Genomic DNA, 21,752 nt, shown 5'->3' with positions numbered 1-21,752 from the left:
GCATTCAATCAAACACACAAGACGAAATGCCTCGCTGGATCCGCCGGTCGAGGGAGATGGGATGAATAGAAACACGGTCGACCACACACCGCTTCATCTTACAATGTACGCGCACAGCCCTGCGTGGTAAACACAACTGGAAGTTCCAATTACTCCTCGTTCCAGACCCCGCTCTCCTGGAATAGCGGACTTGGTCTCACGATCCTCCCGCCCTCCACCCTGTAAGCGAGATCTGAATCGTTGTTCAGTCGAGTCACTTCATCCCTCAGACTGTCCGCTTCGCCCTGGTCCTCGACATCGCGGTATGCAATCGCGGATCTGTTTCCAGCTCGATTCTGGTCTTCTGGCAGACGAACTGTAGAGGGAAGCCAAGCGGTATCGAAGCTCGATGAGAGAAGAAAGAGAGCGACCTGCTCACGATTAGCTTCCATCTTTCCCCATGAAAGAGCACTGTTGACGCCCACTTACCTTCCACAAAAACACCCCCAACGGGACGACCATTAAAATGATGGCGACTTTCCTCTCCATATCCCTCCAGCTACCTAGACACGCTTTCCCCGCTCGCTCCGCATATCTCACCACACAAGCATCTGCGCCTCGTCCATTTCCTGGAAACGGCCACGCCATCTCTTTCGTTGTACTGAAACCACAGCACTGGAAAGCATTCTGGATCTGACGTATCCTGCCACTATCTTTCTTGCTGAAGAGATCCTGCCATTTATCGTGGAGTGGACAAAGAAGGCCACCGATGGGGTAGATGTGTGTTCCTGCTAGAGTCGCTAGAATTGTTTCGTAGATGAGGCTGTTGCAGACCCATCAGTCTTTTCGCAGATGTAGGATGTGATGGGCAGGGATGTCAACATACAAGGCTCCATTCACAAACTGAAAGATCTTGGAGGTCTGCGTCGCACCTTTCTTGGATGCAAGTTGGTATTGAAAGGAAACGAGAGTTTCGAGCGTAATTCCAGCTAGTGGTGGGAGAGCAACTGTCAGGGCCGACAGGATGGTGGGGATCGGGAGCGAGTATTTGTGTGTTTGATGGAGAGCGTAGGCAGCGAGGAATGTCAGTGCTATGAGGTACTATATATTCATCCTGCAGTCAGTGCCCGATGCTGCGCGACTGGTTGAAGATGGGAAGTACATGCAACAAGACTAAGAGTCGTGAGGAGTTGGCGTTTGGTGAACTTTGCCATGTTCAAGTGTGAAATGGAGAAGGGGTGGAACGGAAAGACGACGACGACAACACCTCCCCATCCATTAAACACAGCTCAGGGCAGGTTTATCATGGTATCTCTCACACACGACGCAGCAGCACACCCATTCGCGCCTCCACACCTTCCCAACCACCTACCCTGTGTATAATCCCCCCCGACCAGTAAGATTGGGCTAGAGATACCTCCCACAGTCCCACCTCCTCATTACCCCGCTGATATGGATGGTACTGCATACAACGTACTGCTTGCATCATCATCCAGGCAAAAGATGAGACACGCGTTGTACTTGCTGCATGAAGCTATTTACAGTCGCGCCTTGCATCTTGCTGCATGCCCGACGCTGCAAAACAGCTAGCTCAGATTTAGCTCCATGATAGTGTGAATCCCATCCATGCTACTAGGTAAGGTATACCACAAGCCCTGCACATCGCCTGAGAGAGATTCTGAATTGAGTGAATGGTACATCTGTCTGTCTTGTTCCCAACAGCATCGATCTTCTATACACACCCTAGCGTACACATTTCGACGTCACCTGTCGTCCATCGTTTTTAACCCCAGCATGAGCAGAGACCCAACAAAGAGGTAGAGCAGTAGATATACACCTGGACATCAAAAAGCGCAGTGCCTCCTCAAAGCACCTCTCCAATAATCTTACTTGCCTCCTTGTATGTGGATAGCAGCTTCTCGCACTTCTCGCGCTCCTCCCGTACGCCATCGTCCTCGTACAAGAGCTCCTCGAAAAGACCTTCTCGGTAGAGTTCCGAGACTAGTCTGTTTTGCACAACGTCCTTTGAATGGTTGACCAGCAAGTGCATTACTGCTTTAGGAACTTGGTCTGCAATGGTCTCGCGCACAATGTTGAAGTAGTTGCTGATCAGACGACGAATAAGCTCCGTCTCCAAAGACTCGCGCTCAGTCAGAGCTGGGCCTGTCGGGTCGTCCTGTAGGAATTCGTGAGCTGCGTTCATGAAATTGACGGGTTTCATTTCATGTCTTACCAAAGCATTCTCATCACGATCTGCAACATCATCGAATCCTACATCTTGTATTACCGGTGGCGGGGGGCGGGTATCACCTCTCCGGAAGCTGGCACTTATGCTGGGCTCGATGTTTTGGCTGACGTGTCGGCTCGTCATCGCATTGGATGTGCTCTGCCCAGGTAGTGCGCTCGCGGCTCCGCCATTCTCCTTTCCAAAAAAGTAGTTCAAGAACGAATCCTTGCCACCACCATTAGATGCAGCTCCGTTAGAAGGGCTTGCAGCGTGTAAGATCCTTTGACCATCACGACCGATTGCAGGACTCATGCTCCTACTCTGTTGTGACTTGACGGCATTTCTGATGGGCATCATGGATTGTGACTCCTCTGCCTCCTCTTCWTCGGGTGCATCAACACCATTCACTCCGTTCAACTCCTTCTTTCTTCGAGCGTCACGCTTTCGCTTCTCCTCTGCTGCAGCCACTCGCTTCTCGCGATCATGCTTGTCTTGCATCACACTGCTCATAGCGGCTGCGGCACCGAGAAAGTTGGGGTGGTTTGTGTTGATGTACGCTCGCTGAATTGCAATCAAGCTTTCAACGTATGTTGATGATGGTCCCAAGCGTTCACGAAGCAATTCGGAGACAACCTCGATGAGACGTCYCTGCAGTCGTGGGTACCGTGAGAGCTCAGTTGATCCGCATGTGTGACAGATCTTGATCAATTCTTCGTATACAAGTTCCACRCATCTTTGGCTGGGTATTTCCAGGAGCTTGATCTGCGGCTTCACCAAGAGATCGAAAGCAAGTTCGGGGACAAACAGGGATGGTCTCGGACCCGTCGAGTTACGAATCGCTGTTCGGATGTCGAGAGCGGAGAGATTCTGAGTAGGATCGATTGTTTCCAGGCTGTTTCCAAAGACCGAATTGAAAATGTAGTAGATCCGCGCACCTCCACATAGCTCCTTGGTGCTGATCTCAGAAGATGTACCATCGATGGAGGAGATGAAGGAGGTTGCGAAACGTGTCATGAGCTGGAGTATGAGCGACCCGCGGTGTTCCTTGCCTGTGAAGGCGTCTGTCCCATATGATGCTAGCTCTTGCTGTGTCTGACCCATCAGAGTGTTGAGTCGTGCTTTGATATCGGGCAATCGCTCGCGGATATGTGTCATGAGGGTCGTGTTGAGCGTCTTCGCAAGATGTTGCGTGCCACATCGCGATGCAATGTTGCGGTACGCTGGGTGCATGCGGAAGAACTCGCGCTCTGCGGAGAGCGCCTCGCTCATTRGCTTGCTTCCTTGAATGTCCTGTTGCGAACGGTTGACAACGCCAATGAATCCTAGCTTGAGCGGATACACACGCCCGGAGAGAATGTCCAACGCATTTGTGCCGTGGTCCATGAGATCCAGCTTGGTCAGGATACCAATTGTGCGCTTTCCTGTAGCATCGACCTGCCGAGCCAGCTTGAGCGATTCTGAGTTCACCAGATCCACATTTGCAGGCGAGACGGCCAGGATAATGCTATTGGGCTTTGCGATGTACTCAGAGATGAGGTTGCGAGTCTGCTTCTCGATGTCGGTGGGCTGGTCGCCGATTGGCACCTTGGTAAGACCGGGAAGATCGACAAGTGTCAGACTGAGCACATGCGGTGAATAGATCTTCAAGTTGATCGGTTGGCGGTTGATGCCCTTGTTGGTGCCTGCAATGCGCGCCGTCTCGGCCTCAATCTCGCGCCGGACTTCCTGGAAGTCGTAGAAGCGGCGGCTGGGCATGTGGTTGAACTCTCCCCACTCATCCTGTCCTGCAACCGCTGCCGGGGTGYGAGGAACGTGAACTTCATCGTCGCTGGGCCTGTCGGTGCGTTCGGAGGGCAAGTTGATGAGCTGGAGAATGAGCGGGCGACGGGTGACGATACCGCTACCGCGGGGGAGGAAATCTCGTCCGACGATGTTTTCGAGCACAGAGGACTTGCCAGATGATTGCGAGCCGACCACGACCTAGACGGAGGGACGGTTAGCTCTCGCGCAGGGTTTGTGCTTGGAGGGTGTTGGCATACAATCTGTGGGAGGTCAAGCGAGTCATTGCCGATGGTGTTGAAGACGAGGTCTTGCAGTCTGTTCACCACACCCAACAGATCCTCTCCGAATGCCGCCATTGTCGTGGGTTGGGTGGGATCGCGAGTGGTGAATGGGCGGCTCTCTGTTGAAAGAGCTCGTCTGGGAGCTGTGACGTCCGTTTTTCCCACTCCAGGAGGCGATGAGGTCTGATAGATCCAGTGTTGGCCCGTCCCTGGATGGAGGGAGCTTTTAAAAGGGAAATCGTGCCGTTGCAGTCGTTGAGTAGATGAGCAACGGGTGGAACGCAAAGAAAGATGGTGTTTACAGGCGACGGAACAGACCCGCGGACAAACAGGGAACAGGGAACAGGGATCGCACTTTCTAAAGTACTCTTCACAAGCAACATTTTTACAAGACACACGCACCTTGTTAAATGACATCTTAGAACATTCCGCTTGCCGAAGAAAACACAATCTTTGCTTCGATTGTTCATCGTACCGTTTCGCCAAACAGCTACCCACATATCCACGTTCACGTGCCGATACAACGAACCGTAGGTAGCAAGGAGCCCGATTTCACCGACAGCTCTCCAGAATCCAGTCTGGAAGGCTGATAGATTTGACATCGACGTTGTGAGTGCTACCGAAATAGCTTCTCCTATTTAAAGACGCCGATGGTCCTGCTCAAGGCCTATCCAACGGTAGGGCGACCTTTGATAACGCCGAGACGATAAAAGCTCGTAGGAGGCAGCAACCTTCCCAAACCAGCCAATCTAATCCAAAGCATCTCACTGCTTCTTATCCTCCGCATACACAAAGTTCGCCCCAACAACTCCCAAACCATTCTCCTCTGCCCACTGTCTAATCCCATGTCTCTCCTTTCCATAACCCCAATGCTGTCTCTCCTTGGGCTTGCTCAAATACAGCCTCTCCGTAGTCCCATTCTTAGGTGCCAGCGCAGCAAACACATAACGATGCTTCCCAGTCTTGGGCGGAGGACCTGGAGGCTTATACTCTACAATCTCATCCCAGGTCTGCTCTTCGTCGGCGTTAATAGACATGGATGTGGTGAGCGAAATGTTGGTGGCGATCCAATGACACATTTCGCTCCAGTCTGGGTTATCTCGACTGCGTGCATCTGGATCCGTGAGGATCAAGGTGAGTTGAGGGAGTTCATCGGAGGTTGTAAAGTCGGAGGTTGTAAAGTCGGGGAGTTCGCCTAGGAGTTGGACATATGGCGGTTTACTCATCTTCTTAGGCTTGATGGTGTGTCCTACATCTGCGGAGACTTTCTTCCACGTCACATTAAGCTTGAGTAGGGGATGAAAAGAGTCGAAGACCGTTGGGATGATTTCAGCCTTCTGTAGTCTGTATTCATATCAGTTTGGGGTTATCTGAGCTTTAATGTGTAAGTCAATGTACTCTTTGATGAGGTTGAACTCCTGGGAGCCAAGAGGCTGCTGTTCTGTAGCTCCGACCACAAGAAGGCCCGGTAGCAGACTGAGCAAAGCATTACGTAGATTCATCGTGGTTGAATTGTTGATATCTTTGCTATTCAGTGTCCATCAGGAAAGAGGTCGCGTGCTATGTGAAGCTCCTCCCCACATTGGTAGGATTGCCGTCATAGCAAGTCATGCCAGAGACCGGTTTTCCGTACCAGGTTTTCCGTACCAGGTCAACAGACGTCAAAATTCACGTAGATGCCCAGATGATTGCACGGAAACATCGTGGAAGTTTGGAATCGATAACGCTATGATTTATGCCCTGCGACGCTCATTCGGACTTTACGAATCCCTCTTCAGCATCACTCGAAGCAAGGGTTGAACGTCAAAGTAAAGCTGCCATCCACGCAATTGTTATTCTTCTGCTCATATGACGAAACGCTTTCGCAGACGTTCTTTCCATCACGATCCGGCGTGGTGACCTACAACATCAACATGTTAGAGCTATTCCTCAATTGCTGCCGCGAAGCTCATACATTGAAGTGCTTTCCATCGAACACATCACCATTTGACTTTCCAACAGACCACCAAAGTCTATCTCCCGCGATGGAGTATCCGAGGATGAACTTTGGGGTTCCTTCGCTGTAGAAATCCTTCGAAAAGGTAACTCCTACGCTATCTGCAAAGAGCGTAAGTGGATGATGTGTGAATAATCGTGGACTTCTAGCACGCACTGCCTTCGCCTGAGTTTGTTCCGGCGTCGTAGGCCTCCCCGGATGCGAGACTGAATGGTTTTGGGTATGGGTCGGACGGCTTGGCAATGGTCAACCACAAGAGCTCAGTGCAGTGATTGTTGATCTGCAGCTTTGACGCGCTGGTGACCGCTGCCAGAGACAGCACGGCGATTGCGATGTTTGAAATCATGATGACGATGATGGCTTCGCGGTAGGTTGAGAAGATGTTGGAGAGCGGTTTGGGATCACGGCAAGCTCGACTCTTATATCTGAACCACCTCCCTTGTTCGATCGAATATTTTGTGACACGCCAAGTCGAGTGTTGTAACGTAACACACGGCTTTTCTTGTCCCGCTTCCTAGTGATTCAACAAGCCTGATGTGAAATGCACACTGTGCACGTTCCGGCGTGTCAGGTTAGTTATGTGCATGGCTGTGCTTTGCCCTTGCGGATAACCAGACGGTCGGAAGTTGGGGCATTGCTTCCCGTCGAGGCCGATCATATGACCAGCACGAGCTTCCACGGCGAGTGGGTCCGTTCTTTTGCTCCGTTTGTATGGAAGGTCACCGTCCCTGCCCGAATTTGAGTACATATGTCAGACGAGRGTGATGACRATTTCGTTGGATTCGTCATTCGTCCATGGACTAGGAAACCAGAACTTTGTTTGAAGCATGCTACGTCCGCTCCTAATTTCGCGATTACCACGTTTATGAGCTGTCGTTGAGCTCGTGGCCTCGCCTCATCGAGTACACTGCTCGCAAGTGTGCCTGCGCAGTTCCTCGCATGGTGTGGGTATCTCCTGTGTACTTCTCCTACACTCTGGACTCACTTGGCCTTCACTGCCGATTGTGATGCCTCTGTTGCCAGCCACATGTCAGCAATGTGGTCTTTATTTTAAACACAGACACAGGAACAGCCTCTTACCTCGTCGTGTAGCGTCTTCGAGCAACGGAGTGTCTACCGCTGCTGCTGGCAGGTGTACGTATCGCACAACGCTGCCCCGAATGAAGACATTCTTCACTGAGCTCTGTGACGACATGTCGTCAGCGCTTGCTCCTCGAAATCCAGATTGTCTCTCCTGCCGCGCCATGTATAACCACGTCCAGCTTTTACTCCGTGATACACTCACCAAATGCGGATACTTCAACTCTTCCAGCACGTGAATATCGTCGAGCTTGATGTTGAGGAACCTGTGGCAGGGCAGGTCAGCCAAATGTGGCGCGATCATGAGGCCGTTCGAGGGGGTATTCCGTACTGGTCGACCGACTTCAAGGTCCCGCGAATACTGATGTCGTTCTTGAGCTCCACCGTGACTTCGGAACCGACCTTGAGCGGTTTGTGTTAGCTACGCCGCATTGTTCGCGGCTTGGGTTGATGGTCCACGAACCAGTGTCTTGACTGGAGGCTTTCAGTCAGCGCGGAATCGGAGTCAGGGTGAGTGAAGGACGTTACAAAACGAGAAGAACAGCATCTTCTTAAGTGCCGTTGATTGATGTGGGAAAGCGGCGTTATTGCATTGTTTGCGACAGATTTAACTGCTGTCGGAGTTGCTTCACTTCAAACCGCATGCCCATTGACTAAGCGACGCGCTAGCGAGATGTTGACATCTGAAATTGACTTCACCTTACTTCAGTCACTTGGAGGCTTCCAGGATAACTTGTGTCATATTTATGGGAGAGCATAGCATCTCACGCGATTATGTGCACACGTGCTCATTCTGAGAAGGAAGACGTTAGGAGAAAAGACAAGGTGGGAAGCAGAYCGCTTGGAACGCTTGATAATAACACAGCACCAGTCTCAGACTGTACTGAACATAGTGACTACGCTAGGCCATCTTATTACTGCCCAATCCTCATCGGCTTGGGATCATCCACCCGAAGCCATTCGCCATTAAACGCATTAGTGAGCCAGTCACGCAGTTCTGTTGGTACAAAGTCAGCACAATGGATGTATCGMGCAATAATTCCATCAAAACTCACTTTCGTAGACCACAGTATTAGCATTATGGAAGTAAATGCTGTGATCGCTGTCCGGGAACACATGCACATCATAKTTCCGCACATTCGACTGATCGAGACGATCCAACAGCTGCAGTGTATTCTGGAAATGCACATTGTCGTCGCTCACACCATGCATCACAAGGAAGCGAACATTGCCCCTCAAACCGTCCATGTCACTGATGGTAGCGTTGTCATAGCCCGCTTTGTTGTGTTGTGGAGTGTGCATGTATCGCTCGGTGTAGATGGAGTCGTAAAACCTCCAGTCAGTCACAGGAGCGACAGCCATTCCATACTTGAAGGTCTGTCCCTTGTCCGTTTCCAGGGTCTTGAGAGTCATGAAGCCGCCGTAACTCCAGCCCCAGATAGCCATGCGTTCAGAATCGACATAATTCTTTGCGGACCACTGCTTTGCAACGGCAATCTGGTCGTGTGCTTCCCAGTACCCAATGTTGCCTCGAACGATACATCTGTGCTTGCGGCCAAGAAAGCCGGTCCCGCGGCCGTCGACACTGACAACAATGTAACCCAGCGAGCTCGCAACGTATGATTGAAAGTCGACGGTGAACTTTCGGTCCACTAGTTGGAAGCCGGGGCCGTTATACAAGTAGAATAGGACTGGGTACTTCTTTTTCGGATCGAAATGTGGAGGTCGCCTTTCGACGACGTTCAGCTCAAAGCCATCCACATTCACTGTCTGGTAGATCTCGATCGGTAATTCCGTCTTCTGTGCCAGTTCCTTGAGTCCCTCATTTGTTTCAATCGAGACGTCGAGCTTTGCGTCCGTGTTGGTCGGCGTAGACTGGACTTTCTGCCACGGGATACCTGGTCCTTTATTGGAAAGCAGCATGAACTGGCTGTGAGCGGAGAATGAGGCGTCGTAGTAGCCAATCTCCTTGTTGTTCGTGACAGCTTCGATGCTTTCCGGGCCTTTGTYCAAGTGTGTAGAGTATAAATGTCGCTGAGTGCTACCGTCCTTGGTTCCGATGAAGTAAACGATGTTGTTCTCAAGGTCAACACTAGATGGTGCTGATACAACCTCCCATTCTCCCGATGTGAGCAATTTGGGCTGGTCGTTGTCCAAGGGGGTAAAATAAGCAAGATGATCATAGTTGTCATGAATGATAGTATCAATGTAACCATCTTCAGGCCGTCCTGCCGTGGGATCCGCCGGAACGAATTTGGTCGTGTGAGATACCTCCAACCAGCCGCCGTCCAGCTTCTGCACGTCTCGTTCACGAACAGTCTTACCATTTCGCGCATTTGCGTCAATGAGGATGGTTTTCAAGATATCGCTCTCGCGGTTAGTGGAGCGGATGAGCACCTTGCCAGTCTCACCAGCCCAGACGACTTCGGTAATCAGCCGGTCGTCGTTGGCAAAGTCGCTACTGATCGGGACGGAGAACATCTCCGCCTTCTCGACATCGTAGAACTGCAGGTCCACGACAGACATGGGAGCGCCCGCCTTTGGATACTTGATGTTTCGTACCTCCGGGTAGTTCTCCTCGCCGGCAGCGGGTTGCTTGCCGCTCGGTCTGCTGAAGAAATACTGCACAGGGAAGGTCGGGACTTTGCTCTCATCGGTCTTGAAGAACGCCACGTACTTTCCATCACCACTCCACCATGTTGCTCCGCCTTCTGCCAGAACTTCCTCTTCATACACCCAGTCAGGTATTCCGTAAAACAGGTTCTCTCCACCGTCCGTGGTGATGGTATTGACGCGCTTGCTATTCAAATGACGGATGAACATGTTGTTGTCCCTAGTGAAGACGACAGCATCGCTCTTCGGACTCCACGAGGCAAGCTGAATTCTTCCATCAATGTTCTCCGGGTCGAGAGCTTCCGCTGTCTGCGTTTCCACATTGTAAATCCAATACTTGCCCGTATTACTGTGTCTCCAATTGCTCTGATAGTCGCTCTGCACGAGCACGTACTTGTGGTCGGCGCTCGGCCAGGCCTCGTGCACATTGACATTGATGGTGCCGACTTGGAAATAGCCGTTCTTCATCAATGTGGTGCTGTGCTTCTTCTGCGTGGTCACGTCCTCTCCCCGATACCGCACATCTTCTACCACCAAGTAGTCCCGTCCGTCCGCGCCGCCACGCTCCAGCAACAATCCATCTTCCCCAGCAGGACCAGCAATCCACTTGATTGCGTRTGTGCTTGGATACCACTCGCCATTGAGGACTTGCTGGAAAGTAACCTTCTTGCCATTTCCAGTTGTACTCGTCGCGTGCGGATCGTGWGGTCTTGCAGAATGTGGTACATGTCGATCCTGGCCCAAGAATAGAAACAATGCGGCGACCCATCCCACCACACCAATGGCGACGAGCATATACAGCACTCGCCGAGCTTTCTTATCAGCAGATTTACTCGCTCTTTGCCAGGCGACCTGATCTTCCAACTCTAGCTCTTCTGGTGCTGAAATGTCTGTGTAGAGAGCTTCCTTTGCTCTTATTGCCGCATTGTCCGATGCATGTTCCAGGATGAAGGATGTGGTTGATGCCGATGATCTAGATGGTCGCCTGTCTTCGTCAAACGAATCGCTCCGCTCGCCGGCGCTGGTGAGCGGTTGCGATTCCTCGCTGTGCTGCTCGGCCGCCCGAGCCATCGTGGGCTGAGGTGAAGTGGTAAGAAGGAAGTAAGACGTGCATCGACTGAGCGGTCGAGCGATGACTAAGATGTGTTTTAATCCCGTGAGCCCTCCTGTGGGTAAGTAATCAGAAATGCTGGATTACTCCGGTGCCTTCCGGGGAATGTGGTATGATGGGATGGGGAGAGTGGGCATGCATGCGATCCATGGATGGGTTGCAAGGTTGTAGGGGTTAAAGTGAATCCAACTTCCCCACGTTTCGGTCGCGACCAATGGATCTCGGACGCGTCTCAAAGAGGTCTCAATAGAGCCGTTTGCAACATCGATGGCAGGCAACGCCATTGACGACCAAAAACATCAATGTGTGAAGGGACGGTTCCACTCATCAACGCGTGTTCAACCGCAAACAAGTTAGATCTYGCATGTACTGTACCCAACCTGCCATTCTTCACGTTTCTATAATCTATTCATAGAACTCAGGTGCGAGCCARACATGTAGAATACGGCAACGCATCTACAATTTGCTCGCCTCGAGTCACCTCCGCTTTTCCACCGCCTGTCTGAGGGCCTCGATGACCTGTCCTGGGTCTTTCGCACCAAACACGGCACTGCCTGCAACAATCACATTGGCTCCTGCATCTGCTGCAGTGTCGATTGTCTTCTCACTCAAACCACCATCAACCTCGATATTCAACTCCGGATATCTCTTTCGCAATGCCTCGACCTTGGGCATCATCTCTGGCATGAACTTCTGACCTCCGAATCCTGGCTCGACCGTCATGACAAGGGCCATCTACAGCACTGTCAGCACATCTCATGGCCTGTAAATACATGTATAACTCACATCAGGCACGTAAGCCTTGTCGGGGTTGTCCAGAATGTCATACAGCACATCCACTGGCGTTCCAGGCTTGATAGCAATACCTGCCCTCAATCCTTGGTCATGGATATACTTGACCAGCTCTTTCGGGCTCGTCTTCTCCTCGGACTGCGCCTCTGGGCTCTCGGCCGCCGTCGACGAGATCGCAGCTTCGTAGTGAAAGCAATATAGATCACATCCAGCCTTCCTGAAATCCTTCACCCATTTTTTCGGCTGCCAGAACAATCAACCAGTGCTCCATCGAATCGTCTTGTCTCTCTCTCCCCGGCATGATCATACCTCAGCGATCATCATGTGGCAGTCAAATGTTCCTTTTCCGAATGCTTCCTTGGGTCGCTCGACATGTGGTCGTACCATTGTCACTACTGGAGCACCAAATGTCATGTTCGGGACGAAGTGGCCGTCCATGATGTCCACATGAAGCCAATCTGCGCCTTGCGAGATTGTGTCGGAGCATGCCTTTCCGAGTGCACCAAAGTCGGCACTGAGGATGGACGGGGCGATGATGGCTGCGGKTGCCATGGTTTCGGTTGTGGATCAAGGTGGAAAGTTGGTGTTTGGGTTGAGCTCGAACAGGTTCCGGAGGTCAAGACATCCTCAAACAATCTAGTTATGTCATGTCATGGTGGAGCAAGTGAAGCGGGATGCAATTCGTGCCGACTTCGGGAAGCGTCTGTGAGGGTTAGGGTTGGGGTAGTACCCTGACGTTGCGATGGCATCGTCTGTGTTTGTTACATGCTGCCTCCAGTGTGTAACCTATTCAGTCAAATGTATGGACGAGTTTATTTCCAACGAAGTTTGAAGGTCGTCAGATTGATCAACCCAGCCTATGGGGTTCTTCGCGGCAGGTAACCTTATTGACATCAAAGCCTCCAGCAGTGAGGCACCGCGGACATCTGTTAAAGCATACCGAAGTATCATTCTTGAATTGTGAACAGATAGGCATCTTCTATATCGATCCCATCGTCATATTCATCGCTCGGTACAAATGGATCTACTCGCCGATGGAAGGACCACCGAAGCCGTATTTCCCACCATTCCTTCCTCTGCCAGAAGCAACTCGCAGAACATATGCACCGCGCTCAAACGTGTTGGCAACAATAAATCCACTTGGGAACTGATAGTTACCCCAGCTTCCGACAAACTCCACCGCCCCTCCAACGGCATCGTCTTCAGGATGCATATCGAAGAACGCAAGAACTTTGACACGCGAGCCATCCGGATACTTCTCAATGGATCTGACGTCCTGAACCCATACTCCAGCGCCGTAGTTACTTTGAAAGAGCACTCCCTTCTCGATGTAAAGATTATGATCGGGGGCCTTTTGATCGGCAGCGTAGAAGAATCCGGTCTTCTTGGGGTTTTCGAGATCCGTCAGGTCGATGATGTGAGTGATGGGTCGTCCGCTAGCAGCATCGCCAACAGCATCGAGCTCATCAAGTTCGTCATTGACCAGGACGAACTGATGCCAGTTGCGCTTGGTCCACCAGCCTTGAGAAGTCATCAGTATAAGCTCTACATTACGAAATTGTTTCATGCAGAAAGACTCACCTTGGTGGCAGTATGTAGCTCCCGAATAATCCAGTCGTCCGATCATGGTAGAGTTAGCCTTACTTGTCGAGTCCCAGACGGTAACGGAATCTTCATTGTAGGCGACACAAATGTTCCTCCCCACATACTTCTTGTGGGGGCCATTGTAAGTGACACACTGAGCATCGTGAGTGTATCCATCAGAGCTTGCGCATCCGGGCTTGGTGGGGTTGGAGGGATCGCTGAGGTCGATGTATTCGAGRCCAGCTGCACACGACTGGTTCCGGGGTTGAGCTCCGACGGCAATGGCATACTCATTATCCCAGTCCACGACGACGTTGTGAGCACGACCGCGTGGCAGGTCGTCGAAGAGACCGACAAGATCAGTGTCTTTGTTGAACGTGACCGGTGTCTTGGGGTTGATGTTGGCAACCTTGTTCATGTCGAAGATCTGAACGTTGTGTCCCACGGCTTCACTGCCAATGATGGCAAGATTTTTGAGAACACGAATCTCGCGCCAGGCAGACCCAACGCTGTCTTGGGCTGGGAGACGGCCCAGATAGGTCATTTTCCCTTTGCGGTCAATCTCGACGAATGCTGTGCCAGTGAATTGGCCAATCAGAGCGATCTGACGACCTGTAGGAGATACCCATCCCCAGACAGAAGAACCCAAACGGGTTGGGAGAGTAGGGTCAGCTTCACCTCCGCCCATGTCGTCGTGATTCAGGAAATCGTAGAGATCCATCTAAAAGACAAAAGTTAGGGGAGCGCTCCACTGACAACAGCAGAGATGGTTCTCACATTGTTGCATCGAAATCTGCAAACCATGGAAGAATTAGCAGTGATCAAGAGAGTAAAGTCTAGTGTTGCTAGCCGTCCCTTGACTCTGAGCTCTACTTACGTCTGCATGGGGTTGCCCTTCTCAGCGACGGCGACGCCATCTCGGCATTGCAGTCGGTCGCGTTTGATTTTGCGGTCGAGCTGGTCCCAATTCTTCCACGAGGGCCATTGACTCGAATTCAGAGCCCCAGCGGCTGCGAGGGCATCCCACTTCGCCTATGAGACTGTGAGCACAATGCTTTCCTTCTTTGCCGGAGATAACAAACAGTTTTGATATCGAGTATGCGCTGATGAACCGCGCCAGATGCATATTCTTCCTTGGAGTAGTGAGCGGCTTGGACGGCCGTGCTAAAGGCCAGTAGTAGACTGGCTTTCATCTTGGCTTCAATTTTTGCTTGGGATTGAGACGGGTTGAGCAGATTTGCATGAGCATGGCAATGTACTTATCTTCTGAATGATTCTCCATCGCCTTTTCAAGTTACATTATCACCTACTATAATTACCGCAACCGAGTCTTGGGTCTTGGGACTCAGCGAGAAGCGCTTCTTGCCTTCCTATTCCGGGCTAAGTTCCAAGGCTGTAGCAGCAGGYACCAAGAGGCATGTATTGGCAGACCAGGTTTGTATCTTCACATCTCCGAAGCGTATCCGGGTCAGAGCTCGCGATTGATGCTACGATGCGATCGGCTTGCCATCAGGAGGGAGTACTAACGTTACTGTAAGTAGCAAGGCCGGCTAGGCAACATGGTACAAGGAGCCTTTCGGCAATTCGGTAGGTAGCGTCTGGTTACACCCGCTGACTGATCACCGACGCCCTGCCTACTTAGGCAAAATGTTGTTATCTCTGGGGCTTGGGCATAGGACTAGACATTTCCTTCCATGAGAGCCAAGGCCACATCTCCGCCTCGCATGGCGTCGGACGATCGCAGAAGCAGACGGTACTCCGTACAAACATTGGCGCACATTTGCCAATGTGAATTTCATGCCTCTGGACATCTGGTGCAGACTGTTGAGGGTCGGTCTATTGTGCTGAGTTTCGGGTGTCTCTTGTTGCAGATTGTAGAATGTCCACCTTCCCATTGGACTTAGAGCTCGATTGCACACAGCGAAACAAGGACCTGATACCCCAGCTTACTCTCCCATGATCCATAGCGTCCTTCGGTGTCAAGAATTTTCGATTTAAAATGTCTCATAAAGCGGCTCCGAAGTGGTAATTAGGTAAGGTAGATACGTTTCGCTGGCAAGCTGCCGATATCGGTGAGCAAAGTGGCCAAGATTGAACCTCACCTTCACTTTCATTTTCAATCAACCATCCGCGCAACCACGGTGGCGGAAATCACGAGAGAACATCTGGCGCAGCTGGACCACCATGAAAGCATTTAATCACCACCCTGGAAGGAAATCGGCGCAGCATATATTGCGTACCACCTTACCGCCAGCGAGACGCYGCCAACGGCCTTGTGGAGCATCTCATTGGCTCAAGCCACTTTCACTGCACATAAGCGCCCACTCGAAACGCCCACTGGGACCGTGAACGGTGCTTCTCATCCATCCACTTCAAAAGACTCCGCTCAGATGGCGCCCGCTGCACGTGTACTACCCGAACATCGACTCGTCGACCGTTCATTCCACCATGATCCAACCAGCACGCTGAAGCATGGCCGACGGGTCCGCAGTAGCGCCAGCAATGACCACGCCGTGGTCGTTTTAGAGCGGATTCTGCTAAGTAAGCGCTCTGCTACGCGCAAAGCAGCCAAGATGACACTGTGTGTGACCCATAGGCGACGCCCATGGCGAGTGTCTTCGGCGTGTATAAGGGCCTGCGTCGCAGAGCTGCCCACTGGCTCTTCCTTCCTGATCTACTGCATCGTTGTCTGTTCATTGGTGTGCGTCCCTTCTCACTCTTTCTTTGCCTTCTTATTTCCTTTCTGCTTTGGCTTCAGCAATCTTTCGTTGAACGAAAATTCTACATTCTCACGCAGGCTGGCCTACTTTACAAAGACCCGAAGAAAACACAAATACAAACCATGTCCATCCTCCGGCCCGTAGCCTTCAAGCCTGCTGCGCCGGCTCGCAGCAGCGCCGGCTTTCGTAATACCGTAATCGAAGATGAACCGCAAGTCTCCCTGCGACGAGCACAACCACCTCAGAAGCTCCAACCGCAGCGGCTGGCTACCTCGCCATTCAGCGACGACTTTCCAACCCCGCGGGCCAACACATTCCACCAGCTTCACGATCTGGTGGAAGGAAGCCCAAATTGCAGCAATTCCGACTCAGAATCCGACCAAAGCTCGCTATGGAGCAAGCGCAGCTCCCACAACAGTTTCGATGAGCTGTACGACGTTTCCGAGAGCGAATCGGAGGTGGTGTCAATCAAGCTTTCGACCTCGGTGAAGCAACGTATAGCCAGCAAAGACTCTCGGTCYCGCTATCCATCCATCATCATCCCATCACCAGGCCAGTGGCCAACGATCGAGAAGCTCAGGTCATCCCACCCTTTGTCACCGCCACTTCAGGTCAACATCTCGGCATCAATGATGTCTCAGATGCAACAGCGCGGCCTACGGATACCAAGTACCACATCATCGGCACCATCGCTAGACGGCAGTCTTACTTCAGAAGAGCTTGCAATGTCAAGCTGCCCATCCACCCCCGATCTCCAACAAGCTGCAGACGGAGAGAACCCCTGGGAGCCTCCTCTCCAGTTGGATCCATCCGCTATCAACCTGCTGGAACATCTCAACGATGAAGAGCACCATGTGCAGCAGGAGACTGTTATTGAGATACCCGCAGAGGCCATGGAAGAGATGAGAGAGATCGTCGACTCTCCACCAGTCACTGGCCGCTTCAGAATTGAGACGCAGGACCTTCCTCCAAGATCTGCCGATGAAGCAGACGATGAGCTTTCAGCCCTTTCTGTACCATCCCCGGGAGGCTTCTTTGCCTCGCTAGACTCCACGATGGCACGAAAGACCTGGGCTGGCACAGAAGCGGCACCAACCACAAGTACAGCGACTGAGTTCTATGGTGTGCCGTTCCGCCCAGCACACAGCTCGGCTCTACCAACTAGTACTGCTACCTCATTCTACAACTTGCCATGGCAGTCACGACCAGAGGACCCCGTCGAGCACATCATCTCGCTCGCTTCTCCTACGAGCACTCAGCAGGATCCCGTCACTGCTCGTAAACTGGCATTTTCTCCCACGGAGATCGTTAGCGAGGTCGCAGAAATTGACGAAACATACAATGAAGTACTCGAGAAGACCGCGGCGGCGAATATTGACCGCACCCAATTGTGGCTTTCAGCTCAGACCACATACATGGAGGCCATCTGTGAAGAAGATGAGGTTACTGTCAGCTTCAAAGACGTTCAAGACGCAGTGCCTAGAACTCCAGATCAACCGACTCCTCCGTCCACGGACTCCTCGCCCAGCAAAAAGTCCGTGCGCTTCGCAGAGTACCAGACTGAATCTCCAGTTGCCATGCCAGAGCCAGCGCAGAGCAAGCGTGTTTCTCCTATCCACGACGGAACGTTCTGGGAAGGCTGGCGCCATGCGAAGCGCTCACAGCGGGCTCGTGATGTCTTCCAGCACCGACAGGCTCGCGCTGAAGCTGAGCAAGTGAGGCGAGTCAGCTTGCCAAAAGAACATGCCGACCAGCTACAGGGCAAGTATGAGATCACGAGCTCCGAGCGGCTGGCCTCACAGCGTCCTGTCTCGTCCTTCCTTCCCGTCGCGGAAGACGATGAGAGTGTTGCAATCATTGCGCAAGCTGCCAAGGAAAGGCAGGCACTTGAGCAGATGCAGTCATCTGCTTGGCACCTTGCCGCCCAGAAGGAAGTCAACGGTGGCAAGCTTTTGACCAGTCCAATTGTGCAGAGCTTCAAGGGCCGCAAAGACGTCAGGATCTTGGATGTCGCTGGCCAAGCACACTGCAGCTGGGCTTGGAATGTCGCTCTTGAGCACCCAGACGCCACCATCTATACTACCGTCTCTTCCGACGCCGAGGCTCACGTGGCTGAGTCGTCGATGGACGGACCAGCGAACCACTTCGTTGTTGCCTCTCCCAAGCTCTGGGAGCTACCATTTGAGAGCAACTACTTCGACGTAGTCTCCGCCCGCAATCTGTATGCTCACCTGAAGACAGTCTGGCCAAAGGGCTGCGCAGCAGACGAGTGGGACCTCACTCTGCGTGAGTGCCTTCGTGTTTTGAAACCAGCTGGCTACCTCGAGTTCGATCTGCTGGATGCCGAAATGGTTCACGCAGAGGATGCCAATCAGGCACTCGGCGTTGAATTTGCTTTCAATCTGAAGACCCGTGGCTACGAGCCCTGCTCCGGGAAGAGTTTCCTACCTCGCCTGAAGCGTGCTGGATTCTGCGAGATCAAGCGCGCGTGGATGGTTCTCCCCGTAGCTGACGTCGTGCCACGCTGGTCCGACGCTGGCAAGACATCCAACAAGTCTGCCATTGTTGAACGTTGCGTTGCTGCTGATGGCTCTGTGTCTGAGTTCAAGGCGCCTCTCACGGGAAGCACCCAAGACGTCCGTGCCATGACCGGTCTCGTTGGCGCTCGTATGTGGGAGCAGTGGATGCTCAAGCTCAACAGCGAGATGGGCCGGAACGAGAAGAGAGTTCTCGATGATGTATCGAAAGCTCTACAGGAGGGAGGTAAAGGTACTGCTGGGTGGAAGTGCCTCCTTGGATGGGCAAGGAAGGAAGAAGCTTGATGCTTGCTGCCTTGTGAATCATCTTTATAACATAGAAAAATCTAATAATGGCCGTCCACTTTCATTGAAACCTCACCGGCGGTTCTAAACATTGTGCACGATATCAATCAAGTGTACAAAAGTGTTAATTGTCTGACTTTGGAATGGTGACTCGAGCCTCGCTTCTTGTTCAGTAAGTAGAGAGGATTCGAGACTACTCGAACTAAAATTTGCGCGATTACTTGATTTGAGCATACAATTCTACTCAGTATTTGTTCACTTTAGATTATTACTCCCACCCGTCTTGACTTGAGAGCTTGGAATCAGTCGGAACAGTGCTCTGTGCCGAGTCAAATTAAACGACGATTTCGTGCGTGAGTGATTTCCCGATTTTTACACCCTTGGAAGCATCTTCGTATATGAATGTATATCCCGGCTCGCCATTCCCTTGCAGAAATACCTCAAGAGCGTAGACTGTGTAGTGGTCATTCCCACAGTTTTCTGGCCCTTGATTGAGATGAGATATTCAGCCCATGTGAAAGTTGTTGTATTCACTTGACGACGCTAGACTTTGCAAAAAAGTTGCTGGAGTGAATGGAAAATACAATCTGAAACCTCTATTTTGACACCGAACTATGGGTCATACACAGAGCTGCCGATAAATAAAGCTACCATAGCTATCTATGTACACCTAAAGTCGAATCGCGAATGACAAAACTTCATTTCATGCTACATTACCCTTAAAGAATCTTCTGAAGGGTGACCAGGGCACAGTTGTTCAAGTCAAGCGTGTTATAACGAGATCCCTGTGTATATATATCAGTATATCTCATCACGAAACAAGAAGACATGCGGCGAAGACTCACAAAGTAATTGGAGCCATTGGCCTTGACCCATCGGAGAGTGGCAGCGCCGCCAGGAGCTGGACATGCGTAGAAGGAACCGAATTTAAAGGTCGAGAAGGGGAGAATGTAGTTGACGGTCGTTAGAATGTCCACAGTGGATGACGTAGCGAGATTGGGTACAAGACCCACGGCACCTTGCTCGCTGCCCGAATCGTAAAGCGCAAGACCGGTGGTGGAGCAGGTTCCGGATGAGGTGACGGACGCAATGGYCGGAGCGATGTTGAACCAGTTGTTGCTGTTTGTCTGCACGTAGCGTCCGCCATTGGCATAGCCGGAGACGAGACGTGGGGGAGAGATTGAAGCTGTGTAGGATGGGGATTGTAAGAAGAGGCCATCAAGTGCTGCGTTACCACGGGTTACCACGGTGGCCAATTTGAAATGGAATGCCTGGCGGAGATTAGGGCAGAAATCGTTTTCGCTGCCTGCTGGAGGAGCAGGGCTGAYGATCACTCCGGAAGGAGCTGGTGCTGGTGGTATGCTTGAGCTGGCAGAAGTGGAAGTGCTGCTTGGGGAGGCGGAGGATGAGGTCTTGGTGGTGGTGGTAGTGGCTGGAGCTGAGGACGAGGGAGTTGAAGCGGAAGATGAGGACATGGTAGTGGTCGTTGTTGCCGTGGTTGATGGAGCGGTGGTGCTCGAACTGGAAGCGGGTTTGAAGGCCACATCGACATGATCATTGGATGCGAACGAATTCTGCGACCTCTTCAGGTAACAATGTCTATCTCTCAAATTAGCGTACTCCTGACAATCAATGTAGATAGTCTCTAATAAGAGGCTTGAAAAACGAAGCTCTCCTATATTTTCGAAGAGGTTTACTCACCCGTTAAAGTATGAGAAGCCAATACATTCAGGGGCAGAATCACAGACTGGAGCGCAACCAGCAAATGACGAAACCTGTGCGTTGGAAAGATCACCTCCACTGGCATCGGTCCTGCAAGTCGCGGTGTATCCGTTGCCGAATGTGTTACCGTTTCCGATGGCGTCACAGCTGCCAGCTGCGGTAGATGAAGGAGCCGCAGATGTCGACGTAGCGGTATCGCTAGTGGCAGGAGCAGCGGTCGATGTAGCAGTGCCCGTAGGCCCAGCTGAGCCTGATGCAGAGCTCGAGGGCGATGAAGCGACGGGCTTGACGGCAACGTCGACATTTGGGTCGGTGGATTCCGCGGCGAATGAGCTCTTGAAATAGCAAAAGGAACTTCCCTGCACGTAGGTGAAGCCGATGCAGTCTGCCAAGGCATCGCAGAGTGGAATGCAGCCGGAGAAAGATGATGATTGAGCGTTGGAGAGGTCTCCACCAACACGGTCAGTTCCGCACTTGATGGTGTAAGCGCCTTGCTTGGTGCCACTTCCAAGCTGCTGACAGGAAGATCCAGATCCAGTAGACTGCATACAGGTCAGCGAATTGAAATCTGGTCGTAGGGAAACTTTTCACATACGCCTTGCGGAAGAGCATTGGCAACGGCCGCCAAAGCGAGCAGTCCAGTAGAGAGAATACCAGCCATACTGAAAAGACTTGTGGTTGGCTTGGAAGAGAAGTATGAAGTGCAAATGAGATACTGTGCGAGTGATGTCGAGAGAAAGATGGGACGTCGCCAGGATAGATATATAGCCTTCACCTATCGTTCCGTTACGACCGAGAACAAGTAGAATCTCCAATCAAAAGATCGAGTCTACGGTATCCAGACCAAGTCTGTTTACTTCCCAAAGCAGTGATTGTGTGGGAGGCTAGAGGCCCTAGCCATCGTAGCGCTGCCGCATTCGTCCTCAGATTCCGGGGCCGAGTTGAGACGACGTGCAAAGATATTGCACCAGCTAGAGATCTAGATACCAAAGGGGTATTTGGACTCGTAGAGGGACTAGCAGCACGCTACTCCCATGGTGTAT

General features: G+C 51.9%; 10 protein-coding genes; 1 reads left to right on the top strand and 9 right to left on the bottom strand.

Annotated features, from left to right (window-relative positions):
* Nucleotides 1-149: 149 nt before the first annotated feature.
* On the bottom strand, nt 150-1,193 carry RCC_08619 (uncharacterized protein; the record flags this gene model as incomplete). XM_023773868.1 has 4 exons in its annotated part: nt 150-410; nt 469-802; nt 866-1,080; nt 1,146-1,193. 4 exons carry the CDS (start codon nt 1,191-1,193, stop codon nt 150-152), a joined length of 858 nt encoding a protein of 285 aa, XP_023629636.1.
* Nucleotides 1,194-1,843: 650 nt separating this feature from the next.
* Nucleotides 1,844-4,344, bottom strand: RCC_08618 (probable dynamin-related GTPase DNM1; the record flags this gene model as incomplete). XM_023773867.1 has 3 exons in its annotated part: nt 1,844-2,155; nt 2,213-4,186; nt 4,246-4,344. 3 exons carry the CDS (start codon nt 4,342-4,344, stop codon nt 1,844-1,846), a joined length of 2,385 nt encoding a protein of 794 aa, XP_023629635.1.
* A 689-nt stretch (nt 4,345-5,033) lies between these two features.
* On the bottom strand, nt 5,034-5,771 carry RCC_08617 (related to putative lipid binding protein TFS1; the record flags this gene model as incomplete). XM_023773866.1 has 2 exons in its annotated part: nt 5,034-5,613; nt 5,668-5,771. 2 exons carry the CDS (start codon nt 5,769-5,771, stop codon nt 5,034-5,036), a joined length of 684 nt encoding a protein of 227 aa, XP_023629634.1.
* A 278-nt stretch (nt 5,772-6,049) lies between these two features.
* RCC_08616 (uncharacterized protein) lies at nt 6,050-6,611 on the bottom strand (the record flags this gene model as incomplete). XM_023773865.1 has 3 exons in its annotated part: nt 6,050-6,169; nt 6,224-6,366; nt 6,422-6,611. 3 exons carry the CDS (start codon nt 6,609-6,611, stop codon nt 6,050-6,052), a joined length of 453 nt encoding a protein of 150 aa, XP_023629633.1.
* Nucleotides 6,612-7,246: 635 nt separating this feature from the next.
* Nucleotides 7,247-7,892, bottom strand: RCC_08615 (probable snRNA-associated protein LSM2; the record flags this gene model as incomplete). XM_023773864.1 has 6 exons in its annotated part: nt 7,247-7,278; nt 7,346-7,448; nt 7,551-7,611; nt 7,677-7,747; nt 7,809-7,819; nt 7,874-7,892. The coding sequence occupies 6 exons, from the start codon at nt 7,890-7,892 to the stop codon at nt 7,247-7,249; spliced, it is 297 nt and encodes a 98-aa protein (XP_023629632.1).
* Nucleotides 7,893-8,259: 367 nt separating this feature from the next.
* Nucleotides 8,260-11,029, bottom strand: RCC_08614 (probable Probable dipeptidyl-aminopeptidase B; the record flags this gene model as incomplete). XM_023773863.1 has 2 exons in its annotated part: nt 8,260-8,342; nt 8,401-11,029. The coding sequence occupies 2 exons, from the start codon at nt 11,027-11,029 to the stop codon at nt 8,260-8,262; spliced, it is 2,712 nt and encodes a 903-aa protein (XP_023629631.1).
* A 517-nt stretch (nt 11,030-11,546) lies between these two features.
* On the bottom strand, nt 11,547-12,413 carry RCC_08613 (probable RPE1-D-ribulose-5-phosphate 3-epimerase; the record flags this gene model as incomplete). XM_023773862.1 has 3 exons in its annotated part: nt 11,547-11,804; nt 11,856-12,104; nt 12,171-12,413. 3 exons carry the CDS (start codon nt 12,411-12,413, stop codon nt 11,547-11,549), a joined length of 750 nt encoding a protein of 249 aa, XP_023629630.1.
* A 472-nt stretch (nt 12,414-12,885) lies between these two features.
* Nucleotides 12,886-14,638, bottom strand: RCC_08612 (uncharacterized protein; the record flags this gene model as incomplete). XM_023773861.1 has 5 exons in its annotated part: nt 12,886-13,382; nt 13,443-14,166; nt 14,223-14,238; nt 14,323-14,477; nt 14,528-14,638. 5 exons carry the CDS (start codon nt 14,636-14,638, stop codon nt 12,886-12,888), a joined length of 1,503 nt encoding a protein of 500 aa, XP_023629629.1.
* A 1,649-nt stretch (nt 14,639-16,287) lies between these two features.
* RCC_08611 (uncharacterized protein) lies at nt 16,288-18,987 on the top strand (the record flags this gene model as incomplete). The annotated part of the gene is made up of 1 exon (XM_023773860.1): nt 16,288-18,987. The coding sequence occupies one exon, from the start codon at nt 16,288-16,290 to the stop codon at nt 18,985-18,987; it is 2,700 nt and encodes an 899-aa protein (XP_023629628.1).
* A 719-nt stretch (nt 18,988-19,706) lies between these two features.
* Nucleotides 19,707-21,370, bottom strand: RCC_08610 (uncharacterized protein; the record flags this gene model as incomplete). XM_023773859.1 has 4 exons in its annotated part: nt 19,707-19,772; nt 19,833-20,586; nt 20,689-21,251; nt 21,305-21,370. The coding sequence occupies 4 exons, from the start codon at nt 21,368-21,370 to the stop codon at nt 19,707-19,709; spliced, it is 1,449 nt and encodes a 482-aa protein (XP_023629627.1).
* Nucleotides 21,371-21,752: the final 382 nt, after the last annotated feature.

This window comes from Ramularia collo-cygni (assembly GCF_900074925.1).
Source record: "Ramularia collo-cygni strain URUG2 genome assembly, contig: RCC_scaffold14, whole genome shotgun sequence".
NCBI classification, from domain to species: Eukaryota; Fungi; Ascomycota; class Dothideomycetes; order Mycosphaerellales; family Mycosphaerellaceae; genus Ramularia; species Ramularia collo-cygni.
The sequence above is the reverse complement of the archived record's forward strand: the minus strand, read 5'-3'. Positions and strand labels throughout refer to the sequence as shown.